Source organism: Brachycentrus maculatus, unplaced genomic scaffold, assembly GCF_059751285.1.
Source record: "Brachycentrus maculatus isolate JH-2025_06_01 unplaced genomic scaffold, ASM5975128v1 h1tg000041l, whole genome shotgun sequence".
NCBI classification, from domain to species: domain Eukaryota; kingdom Metazoa; phylum Arthropoda; class Insecta; order Trichoptera; family Brachycentridae; genus Brachycentrus; species Brachycentrus maculatus.
Window position 1 is genome coordinate 176,185 of NW_028280795.1, and position 19,160 is coordinate 195,344.

The window sequence follows — 19,160 nt, forward strand, 5'->3', positions numbered from 1 at the left end:
GGTTACTGCGTAAAGTGCATAGGCTGGGGAAAAGAAATGCCCTATTTCTTGGACCCATATGCCTGTAGACCTCAGTCTTCCCTACCAATTTCAAATATAACATTTATATGAACACTGATGTATTCTTAAGATAATTAAGTTGTAAAATATTTAATCAGTTAAAAGTTAAAAATTTCTATTACATCAGTTCTCTTATCCAGAAAATATTTAAGTAAGATCTTCTTTACTCGCTTTCAGACTGTGTTCGATCCCATGTTCATATCCGTTTACAATCTATTCTACACCTCGTTGCCGGTGTTGGCGCTCGGGGTGTTTGAACAAGATGTATCGGACAAGAATTCCATATTGTATCCTAAACTCTACACTCCGGGACTCACGAGTTCTCTGTTCAACAAGACTGAATTCATGAAAAGTGCATTACACGGATGTTACACATCGTTGGTCCTTTTCTTGCTGCCATATGGTGAGTTTGTCACTTGTTCATTCATAGTATGTTTTAAGCTCCATGTGGACACAGTATTATATCGCTTACTGGTGTTTACCATTCTTAACAAGAAACAAATAAGGATCCTAACCAGGACATTGCAAACTGAGGAAGCACATCTCAAAAATTGGACTACATGACTCCCTAATCTGCAGATTTTGTATGGAGGATAACGAAACACCGATCCACATTCTCTATAACTGTGACGCACTGCTCAAAACCGAGAAGGTGAAGCTCCTACCACCAAGATAGGTCATGAGCTACATGACTCACGTAGGTCTTGAGAGAGAAGATAATACAAAGGAAAGTTACAATACACCTAATATGGTTGCTGTGACATAAGGGATGCAAGATCCCTTGACCTCATAAAAATAAAAATAATACTGTAGTAAATGTTTGTACAATACAATATTTTAGTGTATAAATATATATATTTTATTTTAGGTACCTACAAGGATGGTTTAGCTCCAGACGGTCTAATATTATCGGATCATATGTTACTTGGGAGCGTTGTTGCCACCATTCTAGTTTTAGATAATACAACACAGGTACTTATAAGTAATAATTCACCCTATTTTAATTTTATTCAAATTCACAATTTATAACTATGTTTTTTTTTTAGATCGCTTTAGACACAACATATTGGACTATATTCAATCACATAACAATATGGGGATCATTGCTGTCATATTTTGTGCTTGATTATTTTTATAATTACGTTATCGGAGGACCCTATGTTGGGTCGCTGACTGTCGCAATGGGACAAGCGACCTTTTGGTTTACCAGCGTATTAACTGTGAGTATTTTTGAAATCTCTTGAAATTGAAATTATGTCATTTATTTATTAGAACATTCAAATAACTGCTCAGGCCTTTTCAAACTAATACTCGGTAAAAGTAACAGTAGTGGCTGGTCTTCTTCTTCTCTTAGTGTCATGTCAGGTCCCCCTGACGTCAACTGTCACTTGAGAGCAATTGTCCTTGTCTTGGGCACCTCTAAACAATGGCTTGACGGTCCTGATCCCCGTCCAATCTCGTATATTCCCGAGCCAGGAGATCTGTCTTCTGCCCACACCTTGTCCGACCCTCTATTATGCCTTTTATGATTAGGTGCAATAGCTCGTACTTGTCTCCTCTCAGCACATACCCCAGATAAGACACCTTCCGGGCCTTGATATTAGTCAGCAACTGTCTCCCTACTCTTGCTCTATGGAGCACATTTGCAATGCTGACCATAACGTTCCATGGCATGCGCAGCATTCTAGCCGATGTAGCCACGTTTCGAATTTCTCTAGTCGGCTCATAGTGCTGACTTTGAGGGTCCACGATTAAACTCCTTACGGAAGAATTGACCAGACATAACACCTAACTATTCTCTGACGAATATTTAGCTTGTGGCTGTCGTTACATAATATATTTCTTATCTTATCTATTAAAATCTGTAGTAACTGGTGAAAGAAGTAAATAAATACTAATGTAATTTCATTTTCTATCAACAACATTTGATGTTGATTCCTTTTTCGGAATAGGGAATATCAAACAATACGTCGGTTTCACAATATTTCAGATTTATAACTTGACGAATGTGTCTGTAGGTAATATTCCTGATGGTGCCCGTGTTGGCACGGCGCATGTACGGAGTGGAGGCGCGGCCAGGGCTGTCGGCACGTCTGCGCGTGCGCCAGCGTGCAGCGCGCGTGCGGCAGCGCCACTCCTCCGACCCGCTGCGCGCGCCCTCGGCCCGCCGCGCGCGCCGCTCTCTGCGCTCCGGGTATGCCTTTGCGCACCAGGAGGGCTTCGGCCGCCTCATCACCTCCGGCAAGATCATGCGCAAGCTGCCCAACGCCGACTTCAGCTTCCCCTCGCTGGGCGGCAAGTTTACGGCAACGCGCCCTGCGCCCCCGCCTGCCTCCTCGCCGCCGCCACCTGCCCGCGCCCCCTGCCAGGACTCCGACACCATCAACTTGTAATTCTATACCGCGCTACATCCCTAGACAAGGCTATTTTTATATTCATTATTATCTATGACTTTGCTTACTTTGCTTTAGAATTTAAACAATGAACCTTACCATCAGTGTTTTTCTTTCTTTTTCAAAGAAATAACCCGCAAAGCTTCTATTTTAGAAGCATGTCTGCAGGTAGGATAGTAAGGATATGGAAGGGTATATGTGAAAAATACACCACAAACGCCCAGACCAATTGAAAATAAATATTTCTTGAATTCATTTTACAATTGGCGGAAATCGAACCCGCGACACCAGTTTCGCAGTCGACCGTCTACCCAACTACGCCACAGCGGTTGTCAAATTGTGTTATACAATACTAGGTTAAGTGTCAATTTTGTGTTTTATTTTCTTAACTTCATATTTAGCCCTTCGGTTCATATTTCACATTCAAACTTTATTTATTGCTTGAAAATCTGATCAATAAATTTTCGATGTTGCTTTAGTCTTCATAACTCGTATGCAGCTTTAGTTGTAACCTGTGTAGCGCAACATAAAATGTAACCTCGTAAACCTCTCCAAAATTGTACTTAATACTGGATGAAATATTATTTTCTTATAGTGTTTTCCAACAAGTGTATTGGAATACATTTATGATTGTTATAATTATAATTATTCCAGTAATTTGTGATAATTAAGGATTGTTATTTAACAACAGAACACTATGGCACTTAACCGGTTATAATAAAATTGTATTGTATTACACTGCCCAGTTTTAATAAAACTTTTGTTTTGAAGAAATTTTCATGTATTACATTTTTTTGGGGGATATTTAGCATTTTTACAAATGTGATACTTTAATTTCTTTAACATTTCATTGAAAATCCTTTTCCGTTTTGACTTTTGTAAGTCAGTCATAAATATAAGACCTTTAATTTCCAAATCTTTCATTGTTTTTTATTTTAAATTACAGATGAGGAATATTTTAAAAATAAACCAAAATCATACGGTTTTTATTATTATTTTTTTTTAAAGTTTCATTACACTTATTTTTTTTTTAAATATTCTAGACAGAATTTGATATTGGGCGCTTTATACTACATATACAGTTACAGAGACACGTTATTTTGTATTTTGTTTTTTCATTTTTAATCTTCATACAAATATTAGTGATTCTTATTACTATATTACAGTAATGAAATGTCAATGATAGAGGAATTATCATCAATAAATAGAACATACCACAAGTAAATTGTTTAAATGTGTGCCGTTAAATATTATACAATAATAATTATTACATATTCAGAGTTTCCTCTTCTCTCTGAGATCAAGCTGCTTTGTACTAATAATTTGTCGACAATCAACTTTACGTTATACTTTATTGACAAGTTTTTAATACCTTAATTTAAATAACAATGTTGACTAACAACATATTTGTTATTAAGTAATAGATAGAAAAAACAGTGTACTACTTGTCCGTATGAAGAACAACATTGTAAGGGCGATTGTCCACTACCTGGAATTTAACCGTCCGGCAGTCCGGTTTTGAAAAATGAAAGCAGCGAAGTTTAGCGTGATCGAATTTACGCGCAACGTGTCCACGCACTGATCAAGAGCACCGATCCGAAAAAATATGGACAAAAGCACATGCCGATCCAAGCCAATCGTTGTTTTAAAACGCTAACTGACGTGCCGGACGGTAACATTCCGTGTAGTGGACAAAACGCCCTAACTGTAAAGCTGGTGGAAATATAATTTAATTTACTGAAATTGTTAGAAGTTACAAAATATTCTATTTATTTAAAGTTGTATCTATTTTTGTAATGTGAAAACGAAGAAACATTGAAGATTTATTAAATCAACAATTATATACATATATAGGGAGGTATTATATTTGTTTTTTATTTTTATGTATTGTTATACGTCAATGATGTATTAAAACTTGCAACTGTTAGTATTTCATTGTTGACTTCAATATTAAGCATTTTTTCCACAATTTTATGCCTTTTTAACACATATAATATAAACTATACATAACAATGTGAAACTTTTAACTTCTCGAATTTATTAAAGTAGTATATTTTGTTACGTATTTAAGTTCAACACCAAAGATATTGTTATAGCAAGTCGATGGGGTCATTTTGAATAATATTTTTTCAATACTTAGGGATCAGATGTTGACACTAAGAGTGAGCAATTTTCAATTAGCAGCGCTGTACTCACTTTAATTTTTTACAATAAATATTTTCTTTTATATCCGTCTCGATACTGATGTTATTCTATTTTGTTGTAAATAAGTTAAGCCATAAATGTAGGTATTTGTATTTCAATAGTGAACAAATGTAACCCACTGCAACAGTTATTCTATATAATTTTGTGCATTACAGTACTTATAAGCCAGTATGTTTATTTAGATTAACTTTTATTCCGTCTTGAGAAGAGCAGGTATACATATTCCAGAAGGCAGAGGAAGTGCGGAAGTTTGTCCATATTGCGTATCCAACTGAGACAACTTGTGAATGTAATATGCTTGGTACATTTCTACAATATTACACGTTGAAGTACTACCATATCTTTATATGGTTAGCAGAAACCTAACTCAAATTGTGATATTAAGTATTTATAATACCTAAAATAAGATAATGTAAGGAGAAATGTTTACCCCAAAAGGTTTTCAGTAGACGGCCCGGGCGTGTACTACTATTATATTATTTTCTAGTTTTTATTTATATGCCAAGCATTAATTTTTTTAATAAATATTTAAAAATAATAAAAAATCGATTAATCTAAGACATAAAAAACAGGACATTAAAAAAGTCCATTTGTTCCAAATATATTTTATTTTGAGTCAGATATAGCACTCTCGATTTACCAGGATAGATGGTAAATAATTTTCCCGGATAATCAGTTTCCTGGTTGATTTAAGAATTTTGAAAAATTTAATTTAAAACTGTTAAACAGTGTAATTTTTCCTAAAGGAATAAGACAATAATATTTGATGCATTCGATCGTGTCTTTGTTCATCATGAAAAGTGAAATGTTTTTGTTTTTTAATTTTGGAAAACACTTTTATCAGTAATTTTTGAAATACAAATCATCCCAGATTTTCTACTGCCTTGTTCTTTCGATTCCGATAAATCTGAGAGTCTGCTGTATTATTATTTTTAGTACATTTGTTAGCGTCATTTCCATCGGCAAGTTGAATAATCCGATCTATAGAAGGTTGTGCATTGTTCCAGAGTCCTCGTAATACCCTACTTTTTTTTTTTAACGTTAAAAATATTAATTTAATCGTCATATTGATTTTTTTGATAGTTTATATTTTTAATTTTGTATTTTAAAACTTTTAAATGTTTCATATTTTGAGTCTACCTACTCGGGTTAATTTTTGTTGTTGTTGAGCTTTCTATTAATGAGGCAAACGCATTTCAGTATTATTTATTTACTTTCACATTCTAACTTTGTAAAAAATGTATTTTGTGTTTTATCTCAATTTGGAAAATTTAGCATTTAGTGTTAAGTATGGTGCCTCAAAATTTTGCAACTTAGATTGATATTATTCATTCTTCTTCTTATAATTTTTATGCAAAATTAAAATGGTTACGATAAGAAAAGACTGTCTGGAAACGAGCAGAAACGCCTGCTGTATCAAACTTTAAATGTGTCAACATAATATACAATGAAAACTCGATTAAACACAAAATTCATCCTTTGTACCGAATCTAAATTTAGTAGAAATATTCACCTTTGTACATGTCCACCTTCAAGTTACTTAGTTAATAATGTTACCACATTATGCAGAGTCATGATTCATTTGAATAATATAACTATTTTTGTATTATAGATGTAAATATAGACATGGCAAATTAAATGAGGATTTGAAATATCAACCTTTCCTATTATTTTTAAGTTTACTTTTGTTTTTAAATACTTGGTTCAGTAATGAAAGAAATATGTGAGCGGGTAATATCATTGAGACCACCAAGTGTTGGAAAGCTTTAAGACATTATTAAGATGGCAAAAGGAATTGTAAATGTAAGAATAACAAATTACATATATTTTTAGTAGATTTTGAATCAGAAAATAGACATTTTTGTATGTAGTGGCATTTTCTATTCTAAGCGATTCTTAATACTTTGGAAAACAAATCCTGATTTAAGTTGACCATGATTTCTATAAAATATTAATGCATAAATGTTAATAATAGTTTTTATTATTTCATAAGTGTTGTTCATTTTGTAATATTCAAATAATATGTATGGAAAGTATATTAGAGTTATTGGAAATTATCAGGATATATTTGTATAAAATATTTTGCCTTAAAACAATATTTCTGTTTTAATATTACACTCTGCGTGAAAAAATATTTAAGCAAAATAAAATTTTAGATAATTTTACCGCACTGTGCTCACGCGCAGTTCAGAAAATACAAAATTTACATTACAAAACAAACAGACTTTCAAAATATTATTTGTTTAAAGATTTTTTCAACAAAATCAGAGCGTAGTACTAACATGATAATTGTGAAATTCATGTAAAGTGTAATTTGAATAATTTTCAATGATTAAAATTGAACGTCACAGTTGACCATGTGATATTTTTTATAAATGCTGTTTTATTTACACAAAAATTATACTTGAATATACATTTTGTATACGAAATTTGTACCTAAAACTGCAACCTTTTGGCGAGTGATGCCCCTTCTACATTATCTAGCAATTTTCTTTTAAGGGATGGTTTCTCTACATTTTCTTTACTGATGGTCGAAGGAAGAGGAAGTTTGATACCGATAGTAGGTGCAGGCTTATTACTGAAACAAAAAAAAACACTTATATAAAAAGTTACCTTCCACAAAAGCCTTTTAAACAAAATTTTACTAGATAATATAATGGTAAGGACTGTTTTCGTCGTAACGTAACATTCGCAGAGAGCATTCGAACATCGGATGAAGTACTCGGAACGAGCTCGGCTCCCTGTACTGACTACGAATGCTCGCATCGTAACGTGTTACGTTAGGTCAGTCCCCACCATAAGAGAATTTCGATCAGAGTGATTTTCTAAATTATTGATTTTTACAATTTATATAATTACAAAGAGAATTTCAAAATAAATATGTATTGTTAGATATTAGCTTACCTAAAGTATGGCATCTGCAGTGCTTGTGAACAATCGCATCTCTTTGGTGGATACAAACACAGAAGACTAGAAATAAGGTCCAACATGTCATCAGAGGCAGCTGTGAATATATGCTTGAATGGTGTCGGAGGAAATACTTTAAATTGAATATAATCTGGTAAACCAACCAGCCCCTGAAAAACCACCACAGAATTTTGATGTACAATATAGTCAATTCAAAGTAGTAGCTACATATGCATGTAATATTATCTTACAAACAAATCGAGCGGATAGAAAAAAATAATTATTCAAGTAATAAATATTTTTAAAAAAAACTTTAAATAGTAAAAAAGACTAGGAAACAGTACAGGTTATGGGCTAGTAGTTAAGACTTTTTCAAATACAAAAAAAATTGTTTCAATTGTCTCAATTTTGACTATCACAAATTAGACTTGACCTGACTCCTAGTGTCTTGTGTGATGAGAACAAACAGTAAAAAATCTGAACAAAGCTTTATATGTATAACTTAATTTTTGAGAGGTTGTATGTAATACAAAGATGCTTGTAAAAAGGGTCAAATTGTACCGGCCAATTTTCTTCAGTTGGTGTTCCCATAACTTGAAATATCCTGGTGAGTTGATCGAGGTCTGATTCTCCAGGTAGAAATGGAACTCGGAGTAATAATTCAGCTAAAATACAACCAACTGCCCACATGTCCACTCCTGTGTTGTACTGCCGAGCTCCAAACAACAGTTCCGGTGACCTGGTGGTTTAAACATTATCATAGTAAGCACATTACATAAAAAAATTAACTGCTTGTGAAATTAGCAAACCTCTTTAATACACGGGTTGGACCATATATGGAAATTTAAATATTGCACTACAGATAGAATAATAACTACATAAAAATTACAACACTTAAAGGTGATCGCATTGATCTATTGCACGTAATCATAAAAGGCAAAATAGAGGGTCGACGAGGTGAGGGCAGAAGACAGATCTCCTGGCTCCGGAATATACGAGATTAAACGGGGATCAGGACTGTCGAGGCGCTGTTTAGAGCTGCCCAAGACAAAGACAATTACTCTCAGTTGACATCAGGGGGACCTGACATGACACGAACAGAAGAAGAAAGGAGATTGAAATGTAATACATGGATATGAATATATTTCTTTTAACATAAGCCCGAATGATATTTTTTTAAAAAATGGATCCAAATAAATATATAACAAAATTTGTAGATACATTATTCGTCAATATTCTACATACATATTATAGAAAAGCCATAAATTTTTATTTTAAAGTTCTTCATTCAACTTTTTTGAAAGAAACTGGATTTTAAAAAGAGGACATCAATTTATTCTAAAAAATACAAAACAATCTAGTTTGTTGTAATTTTTTTTGGATACCAAGCGGCTTGTATTTGAAAATAGGAATCAAGTTGTGAGTTGAATTGAACATAAAAACTCAGAAACCACAACACCACAACCTGACTATACGCAGTCATGCTGGTATTACTGAAAAGTAAATTTATTTAAAAACTGACAACAATAATTTGTTTTATTACCTGTACCACCTGGTTACAACTTGGTGAGTGTTAATTCTTGAGGGGGAACCAAAAAATTTTGCTAACCCGAAATCACCAATTTTTAAAACTCCGGCACTATTGACTAAAAGATTATTTGGCTTCAAATCTCTATGCAGAATCCAAGCATTATGGAGATATTCTAGACCTGCAAACAAAACGTTGGTCAACCAATTATAATGCATTGTCCAGATTTTTTTTTTCAATATAGGCTTTTCTTTGTGAGCAAACTGCAAACTAACTAACTAACTAACCATCATGCCGCTTTCACGCTTTCGGCAAAGAGAATAGAACGCCACAACAATCTGTCTTTGCAAACATCCTTCGCCTCTTCCACGTTCATGCAACTCCTCATACATACCTGCCGATTATTTCGACTCCTAACCTGACCGCTTTGTTAAAACTGCATTAAATCCCCATTAAACTGCAAAAACTGGTCAAATTGGTCTATGTGATTTGGACAGATGATTTATATGCCTGCGGACCGCTGGCTGTACTTATGGTTTAGATCTTAACACAGAGATTGGTACATAATATTAATATGAAAACATTATATAATTTTTTTTTTTCCGACTTTGAGGCCGGCGCAGTTGGTGAAAATACCTTTCTCGTCCTTAAGCATCAATCGACCAAACGGGTAGAAATACCTTTTCGAATTCTAGTACCGAATTTTACCGTCCGACAAGTCAGTTAGCGTTTTAAAATGATGATTGGCTTGGATTGCCTTGTACTTAAGTCCATCTTTCTTCGGATTGGTTCTCTTGATCGGTACTTGAACCCGTTGCGCGTAAATTCGATCACGCTAAACTGTCGTAGTCACTTTCATTTTTAAAACCGGACTACCGGATGGTAAAATTCCAGGTAGTGGACAATCGCCCTAAGTGTGTTAAGATAATAAGTTTTGAATGTTTAATAAACCCTGCAAGTTTTGTAATCTTGTTTCAATTGTAGGCAAGACTCATGGCTTTTATTATTTCTCATTCATTAACATGATTAAAAATTTATAAATATTTAGTGATATTGATTCTTTTATTTTTACTAAGTTATTTCTGGCATCGTAAGAGAGTGCAATAAAAGGGGCAACTTTTTTTTCAATTTTGTTGAATACTAACTTCAAACAGTCGGCTGGCCACACAAGAGATTTGTAATAAGTTGCATATCTACTTTTGAGTTTGATAATTTAAAGATTACAAGAAAGAAAGAAAAAGAAACCTTGCAATATTGTAATAAGCAATAATTTAAGCAAATTTCATTATCAAATTAGATATTTACCTTGTAAAGTTTGAATCATGTACGCTTTTACATTTGAAGGTGTTAATACTATGGAGGTATCTTTAATAATCACTTCCAGATCAGTATCCATGAAATCAAACACAAGAGACACATTTGATTTATGTCCAAAAACATCTGTTGAAAAAATAAATATAATTGTAGAATAAACTAAATAAAGATAAGATATTTGACAAAATTATTAAATGAGGAGAGACAAAGTGGAAAGATACCTAAAAGACCGATGAGATTTTCATGGCTTAATTCCTGTAATAATTTGATTTCTCTTAAAGCAGTCCTATTAATACCATCTTTAGCTTCTAACCGACTTCCCAGTTTGATTTTTTTCACAGCCACTATAACGTCTGTCCTTGTATCTCTTGCTTTGTAAACTGTAGCAAACTGTAATCACAATGAATTAAATTAAATAAATGAAACAAATATAAAAACACCATTATTAACATTTTTTATTTTATTTTTAAATAAACCATTCTGTGCCGGCGCTATTGTAATTATGTAAATGTTATTTTAACATATTAAACACTAAATATTAACGAAGTATTCACAATAAAATTTATAATCAGCAGTTGAGAAAGTTTACAAGTTTTGGATAAAATAAAATTAACCCACCTGTCCTTCGCCTAAAAAATCTATTTTTTCGTAGTGAAGCACACGATCTTCCATTTTATTGGAAGTAGAGAAATTTTAACAAAAGACAGTTCAAGTACGGTGAAAATTCGAGATACAACAAACTTTTCAATGAAAACAAACGTGCGATCGTTTCTTTTTCAAAGCTACCGACAGCTGTCAGATGCACCACAGAATTTCTCAAAGATATAAAAATGTTTGCAAAATCTTCAACGCATTTTCCATAGACAATGATTTGATTAAACTCATAGAGCCTTCGATCACATGGGTACCTACTTTCCGGTTTAAAAAAAAAAACGCTACTTACACTTAGAGCGTTTATCCACTACACGAAATTGTACCATCCAATAGTCCGGTTTTTTTTAAACAAAAGCGACTACGACAGTTTAGCGTGTTCGAATTTACACGCAGTAATTACGCACCAATCCCAAGAAAGACGGCCAAAAGCACAAGCCAAACATCTGTCAGCCAAACATCATGCTAACCAGACTGCCGGACGGTAAAATTCTGTGTAGTGCACAAGCGCTCTTACAGTAAAATTGGATTTAAACTTCATACAAATGGGCGTTTTCCAGGATCCACGCACTTAGGAGAATTATAAAAGATGAAAGCGGTTGTTCGACTTTAAAAAACTACATAAGTTTTAGTATTTGGGTTTACAAAATACATACCTGCGCTAGTTTACTGGGACCAAAATTAGCAGTCCTCAAAAAGCTATCATATATCAGATGTATTCCTTGACCTGGCCATTGGAAACAAATATTCTATTTACAAAAAAAATGAACAGATGAATATTTTGAATAATAAAAATGGGATATATTTATAAAAAAGGATAAACATTGTGATAAACAAAACTATATTTCATGTTAGCCACAAAAATGTTTTTATAATCCGTCTGCTTTCCATTTTATTTCTTGTATAACCGGTGCGATCCTAATGTGAGGTTCTGAAAAAAGTAAAGAATAAAGAATCAACTTAAAAAGTTACAATTATGTATTACAATACACATTGTTATGTATGCATATATATAATATGAAAAGAAGATAAATACCGAGAGTAGACTGAGGATCTGGTTCGTCACTATTGGTATCTTGAGTATTTACTGCCTTAGGACTTGATAATTCTATTGTCCATATCTCGGAAAAGCTTTTAGTCATGTTTTTAAGCAATAAATCCAGGGAATTCTAATAAATAAAACAATAATGCCGATTAAAATACACAAGGTTTTGTACAGTAATTTTTGTATGATCATTTAAAGGCTAAATCAGTATTCGCATGGAAATGGAGGTGCATATGACCCTAAATATTTTGAGGCAAAGAATAGCTACCTGCAATTCGAGAACTTCATCGTCCTTATCCAGCCATTGCAGAACAAAGTTGAGATTAGCCACGTCTTGTCTGAGACCAAAAGCCATATTGACAAGAGTGTGAAGGGCACGTATTAATGCAATATCTTCGAAGCGTGATCCTTCTTTCAATGATATTAATTTACGTTCGTGTTTTCGTCTGTTTTTGCTTGAACGGAAACTCCTTCTACAAAAAAAAAGATTATAATAAACATAGTCTAATATGAAATATTAAAGAACAAATAAATGTATATTTACCCTGATGTCCTCGTTGTATTAGAAGGAGCTAAACTGCTGGTATCGGAGAATAAGTCGCAGTCTTCTGGTAAATCTTCTTCATTTTCTCCAACTTCCGCCTTCATTTGTCGAACAAGTAGCAATCTTGCTTTTTGCTTTAAGAATTGTTGGTTATGCTGGCTGATTGTAGATTTCAGTGAAGCGTATTGCTCTAAAACAGCTTGTTGAAGTGTGTTCTCTAAAAAATCATACAAAATATTATACTTTGTCATGGTATAAGATATCCATTAATGTGTGTACATATGTACCAGAGTATTCACCTATTAAATCGGAACGGTTAAATTGTTTACACAAAGTGAGAGATTGTCTGTAAAGTCCACCCTCTAAAGAACACGTGAGCAAATCTTCCACTGAAGCATCTCTCGAATAAAATAGTAAATCCAAGGCATCGGAATACCGCTTTGCATCTTTTAATTTTACAATAAGTTTGCTGAAATAAATAAAATGTAGTAACATTATAATAAATACGATATAATCTTTGTATTATGGATATAAATTAAATAGAACTTTTTAATATATATTAAAATATGATCTATTATTTTACAACTCTAATAATAATTGTATACGTATGTATAATTCTACAAAGTTAATGCCAATTCGATAAATAAATAAATTCATATTTCAATCTTTATTTAAAAAGTAAAGGAATTTTTGCCTCCTACTAAATGTAGGGAAAAAACATATTGAATAAATCAAAAATGTAAGTAAAAGTGTTAACCTTTTGATTTCGGCCGATTTATCATCAGAAATGTTTATGTCTTCGACTATATGTAGTGCAGCCCGCCAATCCACAGCTTCGATAAAACAATCTATGGCTTTTTGAAAATTTTTGCTCCGTTTGAACATAATACCAGCCTCAGAATAATTTTTCCGTCTGACCAAAAAGTTAGCATACTCTTCTGCACACAGTAGATATTTGGGGTCGTTTTTATCAATGTTGCGCAATGCTGTTTTATACAGGTTATGTTGTTTAACATATGATATGAGTTCCTCTTGTTTTTCGTTACCACAAGCGATAAGATTAATCAAGGCTTCCTCGTAACGCTTCAAATCATTATTAATAGAAAATCTTTTATAATTTTCATCCATTGCCTTCAGCCCATTTAAGTATGGTACATATTCCTTTGGATCTTTTTGAGATTTGCTGGCCACATACATTACAAGATCGAAATCATATAATCCCAAGGCGATATCATAAAGATGATTCACATTTACCAAATATAATAAATACTTTAAAGCTTCATCTGCAGATACTAGACTTTTTCCATCCAATGTCTCCGGACATAATTTTACAGCTTTTACTAACATTAATGATTTTTCCAAATCTTTTACTGAATTTGTTTTTACATAAGTCGTAAGTATTGGTAATAGATTCTTATTACATTTATTATGCTTGTGAAGTTCTTCTCTCATTAATTTACAAACAGTTATTACCTTCCCTTCGACGACGCCACTTACATTGGTTTTACGGCTATAAGAACTAGAATACATTGTTTGAGTCACGTCGAGATTATCTAACTCAGATATAAACAAACTCAACCACGATGGGTTATTTATTTCAGTAATAAGTAGACTTATATTCTCCAAGAACTTTTCAGGATTGTGGTCATAAATTAAGTTTAAATTTATCCTCTGCTTTCTCATTAAATCAAATGCTTTCAAATACCGACACTTGTCTAGGAAATTCTGAATTAATTTAAGTGAAAGTGCTCGTGGCTGAATAGCTTCTATATTTCCTCGAGGAAGTTGTAAAATAGTTCTCGAATCGCAAGAAACAGCCGTTACTAATCTAGACCCTCTTTCGAGTTTGCGCTGCGAAACTGTAGCGTTAAAACTGTTCCCAGATTTATTTTCAAAATTTAAACCTACGTGCAAGATATTCATTAAATCTGGCGATAAGGGACAACATAATAATTGATGCTGCAACGTAGTGAGGATGAGAAAATCAGAATGTACGAAAAATGAATTCACATTATTAGCGATTTCTTTATCATTAATGTAAAATCGATGTCGATGAGTCAATCCAAAAACGAATACTGCCGAACTATTTCCGGACAAAACGCATACTTCGAATTCATAACAGTATTCCGGAAAAGCAAAAGGGTAATCAGAAACACCCTCTTCTAAGGAAAATAACAACAAGTTCCCAGAAGAACTTTGCAATATTGCCGTGTTTGTGTTAGGAATGGGTGCTAAACCGATGATCTGGTCTGCTATCGGAATAGTATTCAAAGTGTCTACGGCTAGATTATCATTTATTAATAGTGTCATGATTAGCAAATCCGAAGAAGAGTTATTAGAACGCACACATAAGATGGATTCTTCCGAGAGCCATAAAAACTGACAAAATGCAGAAAGACCTTCAATTTTTTGATCTACTATTGCGGATCCCAACAGTTTGACTCCAGAATGTCCAGAACCATTTGAAATATATAAATTAATCGTACCATCTTCCAAAAATGTGATAAAACTGTTGGAGTCGATCAATTTACTTGATGAATGCAGTGTAGCATTTGGTCCGAAAATAACATGATTAATATTTTTTTCACAATTTACAGTAAATCCCGACATTGGGGGCGGTACCACAGCCCTTCTAAATGATGTTAATAAAATGTTTTTTCCATCAATCACTCCCACAAAGGCTTCATCATTTTCAGATTTTCCAATACTTCTGTCTACAGACCATACCCATTTGTACTGAGCGTATATTCCACAAGTTAGGAAAACGTGAAGAACCTTTTCATTTCCAACACTGCCAGTTTCATCCCAAGCCAGTGCCGAAACATTGCCGTCTGGATAGAATGGCAATGATTGCTTCAAGTACCAATGGTAATTGTTAACTGTGTACATCAAGATGAAAGATTTTAGAGACATATTTTCGACACACCATACGCATAAAATTTCCGAGTCTGCACTCCAACTTAATTTCTTTACAGCGATGTCAATTTTTTTAAAAGGCAATATAAATTCTCCGTGCTTTAAACCATTTTTCTCAAAAAAAGCTACGACATATTTGTTAGGGTATTGTTGAGTTGTCGCAATGAGATTTCCTGAAGGTCTCCAAACAAAGTTACATTCTATTCCGAGTTGCTTCTCACTGGTGAATTTCAGAACCGCTTCTCTGTCGAAAACTTTGAAAACGTAAACAGAATTTAAGTGAAATCCAACCGCAAACAAAGCGCCATCACCTCTCCAAGTTATTAAAACTTCATCACTTGTATTATCATCACGATCTGTAACAAAATTAAATAATATTTAGACATTGGTTGAATAGAATATACATCTCTTTAAGAGATCAAATGGCACAACACCTCTTCGAAAATAAGAATACATTTCCACGTTATAGACTTGGTATTCCAACTTTATAATAATCAACGGAAATTATTGCCATAACAATGTAATTTGTAAAAAAAAACTAACCTTCTTTGAAAAGTAATTAATAGTGTACATGGCAATGCTTCGAATCGCCAGAAGGGTTAACATGATCATTAATTATGTGAAAGTGTGGTCATCTTTCTTCTTAAAATGTGAGTAATATTATATCACCTTACTTTTATAAACTACAAACATTATCCATATAACAATCTTCAGTGTTAGGTAAGAAGGCAGGGCGATCAGTTTTGCACACCAGATTATTGTATCCAGGAATACTATATATTTTAAAGGATATAGATAACTCAAGTGAGAAGCTAAAGGTGAACTACATTACTCCTATACGAGAAAGGAAATGGAAAAGGTATATTAGGTAGGGAAGGCATAGCACCAATGGCTAGAGCACTCGGCGCTGAATATCCATACATGTACAACCTTTTTTAATATGGATACATGTAAAATGTGTATGGGTATATTTATGTGTGTGTATTTGTATCCCTTGAGGATAAAAATGATCATACTAAATATAAATATATGTATGATTAATTGTATGTATTAATATGTATTAATTATAATGTATTGTATGTATTAATTGTACGACACATATTCGTCAACAATAAGTTCATGCTAAATTAGATTTTGCTACATAAAACATTTAGTTTCATTAATTGATTCGGCAGTCACTTTGTGGTAAAATCTATCCATTTTCAATTAAAGTTTTACTTAGTAAATACCACTATTTCTTAAAATCTACTGTTACACGTGTTTCGATGCATTTCCTTTTGTCTATGTTCCCACTGATAAGAAATAAAAAATTAAAATTAAAATTAAATAAATAAATAAAAATAAGAAACAGCTCCTACCCCCTCTTCAACCTTCAACGTCCCAAGGACCCAACTCTAAAATTTAGAATTAGCTTCACATACGGTGTTTGAAAATGATGTGGAATGCATCGAAACACGTGTCACAGTAGATTTTAAGAAATAGTGGTATTTACTAAGTAAAACATTGATTAAAATTAAAACATTAAAATTAGATTTAAAAAAAAAATACTTTCACAGTAAAAATTAATGTAGTTTTAGCGTCTATAGAAAACATTAAGACCAGTCGAGCAATAACTGCTGATAAACTATTGATACATATATCGCCCACTCCTTTCAAGAACGTCATAAATCAAAAACCTTGATTTTTCAGGAGAACGTTTTTAAAGTTTAAAAATATAATACAATGTATTAAAAATAAATATCAAGCCATTTATTGAACTTTTTACTGTGCAACAGATCTTTGTAGGTAAAACCTGAAGGTTTTTTGTACATTAAAAAAATATTTAGTATATTTAAAAAAATTATTAAATAAAACCTTTTCTTTAAAATGCAAAAACAACACTTTCTGCCCTGTATCGGGTAAATATTAAGTTAAAAATATGCCTCTTTTGCTGGGATATAGTACATTTTCTGGGCATTCCGAAAACATGCACAACTAAAAATTGACGATTTTTGATTTATGACGTTCTTGAAAGGAGTTAGCGATATATCACACCTCGTATTGGATAATGATCTGCAGAAATGTTGGGTGACTCAGTTTTATATACACTCATTGAGTGAAACAAGTTATACAAATAGATTTTATATTCGTATGAGTTACCGTAAAAAAATATATATTTACCACAGTCTGTAATAACTGTCTTCATTTTTGCGGCCTCTTTTCCCTCCGACCCGTGAAATTGGGTTTCCTTTTTGCCCCACCCTACTGTCATAAACTCTCCATCACCAAACTGTTCCTCTACGAGAGAAACTGAGTTTATCACATCCAACCTGCAGTCGGTCAACTTAACCTGGAGGTCGGATGTTACAAATACTAAAAGTTCATTTTCAGGACTCACTCGCATTGCCTGTGAAAATAAAACAATAATGATGACATAATGAACGGAAAAAATAAACAAATTAAAAATTAAATTCTTTTCCAAATGTCCAACCTTAATGCCCTTTTCAAAAATATTAGTTATATCCAATACTTCCAAAGATATCATATCGAGTCTTATTACATCTCCTGTATTAACTGCGCATATGAGAATACCTTCTATTGAAAAGTAAGCAAAGTTTACAATTTGCGCATTGGGATCCGGAATAATGTTTTGCAAATCTAATAACATTTTTTTTTCTCCTGTAACCGTGCTGATTTTAAAAACTTTTAGGTTATCGGAAACGATGATTTCGTCAGCATCATCCGACGGGGGTTCTATAATGCTAACCGAATTAACATCGGGTTTGTTATGCCATTTATGGCACAAGAGCTTCAAGTTCCTCATGGTGATAAAGAGTGAGAACAAATTTTATTTTGTTACACAAAACAGAAAACGCACGCTGTTTGACACATGACACATGCCAAACCAATGACAGGCATAGAAAATCCATAGACAATTGTTTATATCATAGACAATTACTTTATAATCAAATATTAGTACGTACCCAGTTTGTGGTATTAGGGGAAAGTGAGCTCATACCCCCTATAGTGAAAGTGTTAGATAACGCCTTATCTTTATAACAAACTCTTACCTTTACCTTTGTAAACAAGCAAAATTATTTCTGAATTCTCACATCTTACAGTAAACGCAAATTTAAAAAAAAACAACAATTTATTTTAATTTTTATATAGCTCCGTAAAACAACAGATAATAGTTGAAATACATCGATCAACAGCTACGTCTATCGGAATAACTTATTTTTATAAATAATACCTAATGAGGAAGATATTTCTGGTATATAAAGATATTTCTTCAAGAGAGATTCTGTGATAAAAAAAAATTAAACACATTTTCTGATTCCTTTTTGTACATTTTATTATGAATTTCGTATATATTTGGTGTAGATTACCCGTCTATTCCAGTTTTTGTGACTATAGGGCGAAAGTATATCAGTTTAGATTTGCTTTACAGCTTTCTTCTATTTAAAATATAAAAAATATTTTTTTACCTTTATATGTATATAGATTCAGGCTTCATTTTATTGATATTTTATAGGCGGCGTATTGTCCGTATCGCTTTCAGTATATTTTTTTCTTGTGGCTTTTATTACACTCTTAAAATTCGGCAGTGGGTAGTGA

General features: G+C 32.9%; 3 protein-coding genes across 6 annotated transcripts in view; 1 reads left to right on the forward strand and 2 right to left on the reverse strand.

Moving 5' to 3' along the window:
* LOC148312409 (phospholipid-transporting ATPase ID-like) overlaps positions 1 to 7,034 on the forward strand; it is a 37,633-nt gene extending 30,599 nt beyond the window's left edge. For all 4 annotated transcript variants that reach the window (XM_088277308.1, XM_088277306.1, XM_088277309.1 and 1 more), the window contains 4 exons: positions 238 to 463; positions 929 to 1,032; positions 1,107 to 1,280; positions 2,079 to 7,034. In XM_088277308.1, the coding sequence (XP_088133434.1) occupies positions 238 to 463; positions 929 to 1,032; positions 1,107 to 1,280; positions 2,079 to 2,453 (879 nt within the window). In that variant the 3' untranslated portion in view covers positions 2,454 to 7,034. The remainder of the gene's footprint in view (positions 1 to 237; positions 464 to 928; positions 1,033 to 1,106; positions 1,281 to 2,078) is intronic.
* On the reverse strand, positions 2,481 to 11,200 carry LOC148312411 (cyclin-dependent kinase 7-like). Its single transcript, XM_088277310.1, has 7 exons — positions 11,026 to 11,200; positions 10,629 to 10,797; positions 10,399 to 10,533; positions 9,109 to 9,274; positions 8,127 to 8,304; positions 7,563 to 7,735; positions 2,481 to 7,236 (listed from the first exon to the last, which is right to left on the reverse strand). Exons 1-7 carry the CDS (start codon positions 11,077 to 11,079, stop codon positions 7,095 to 7,097), a joined length of 1,017 nt encoding a protein of 338 aa, XP_088133436.1. The 5' UTR covers positions 11,080 to 11,200; the 3' UTR covers positions 2,481 to 7,094.
* Positions 11,201 to 11,834: 634 nt separating this feature from the next.
* On the reverse strand, positions 11,835 to 18,437 carry LOC148312412 (putative elongator complex protein 1). Its single transcript, XM_088277311.1, has 8 exons — positions 18,034 to 18,437; positions 17,724 to 17,949; positions 13,405 to 15,919; positions 12,947 to 13,116; positions 12,648 to 12,864; positions 12,372 to 12,576; positions 12,095 to 12,227; positions 11,835 to 11,989 (listed from the first exon to the last, which is right to left on the reverse strand). Exons 1-8 carry the CDS (start codon positions 18,364 to 18,366, stop codon positions 11,928 to 11,930), a joined length of 3,861 nt encoding a protein of 1,286 aa, XP_088133437.1. The 5' UTR covers positions 18,367 to 18,437; the 3' UTR covers positions 11,835 to 11,927.
* Positions 18,438 to 19,160: the final 723 nt, after the last annotated feature.

Excerpts from the sequence above, each read along its gene's own strand:
- LOC148312411 (XM_088277310.1), bottom strand. The coding sequence starts at position 11,079 with ATGGAAGATCGTGTGCTTCACTACGAAAAAATAGATTTTTTAGGCGAA. Across the intron at positions 10,534-10,628 it reads AAATCTCATCGGTCTTTTAG|ATGTTTTTGGACATAAATCA; the intron begins GTATCTTTCCAC and ends TTTTTTCAACAG. Across the intron at positions 9,275-10,398 it reads CATGATTCAAACTTTACAAG|GTCTAGAATATCTCCATAAT; the intron begins GTAAATATCTAA and ends TTTTGTTTGCAG.
- LOC148312412 (XM_088277311.1), bottom strand. The coding sequence starts at position 18,366 with ATGAGGAACTTGAAGCTCTTGTGCCATAAATGGCATAACAAACCCGAT. Across the intron at positions 15,920-17,723 it reads GACAGTTATTACAGACTGTG|ATCGTGATGATAATACAAGT; the intron begins GTAAATATATAT and ends ATTTTGTTACAG. Across the intron at positions 12,865-12,946 it reads TAACCGTTCCGATTTAATAG|AGAACACACTTCAACAAGCT; the intron begins GTGAATACTCTG and ends ATGATTTTTTAG.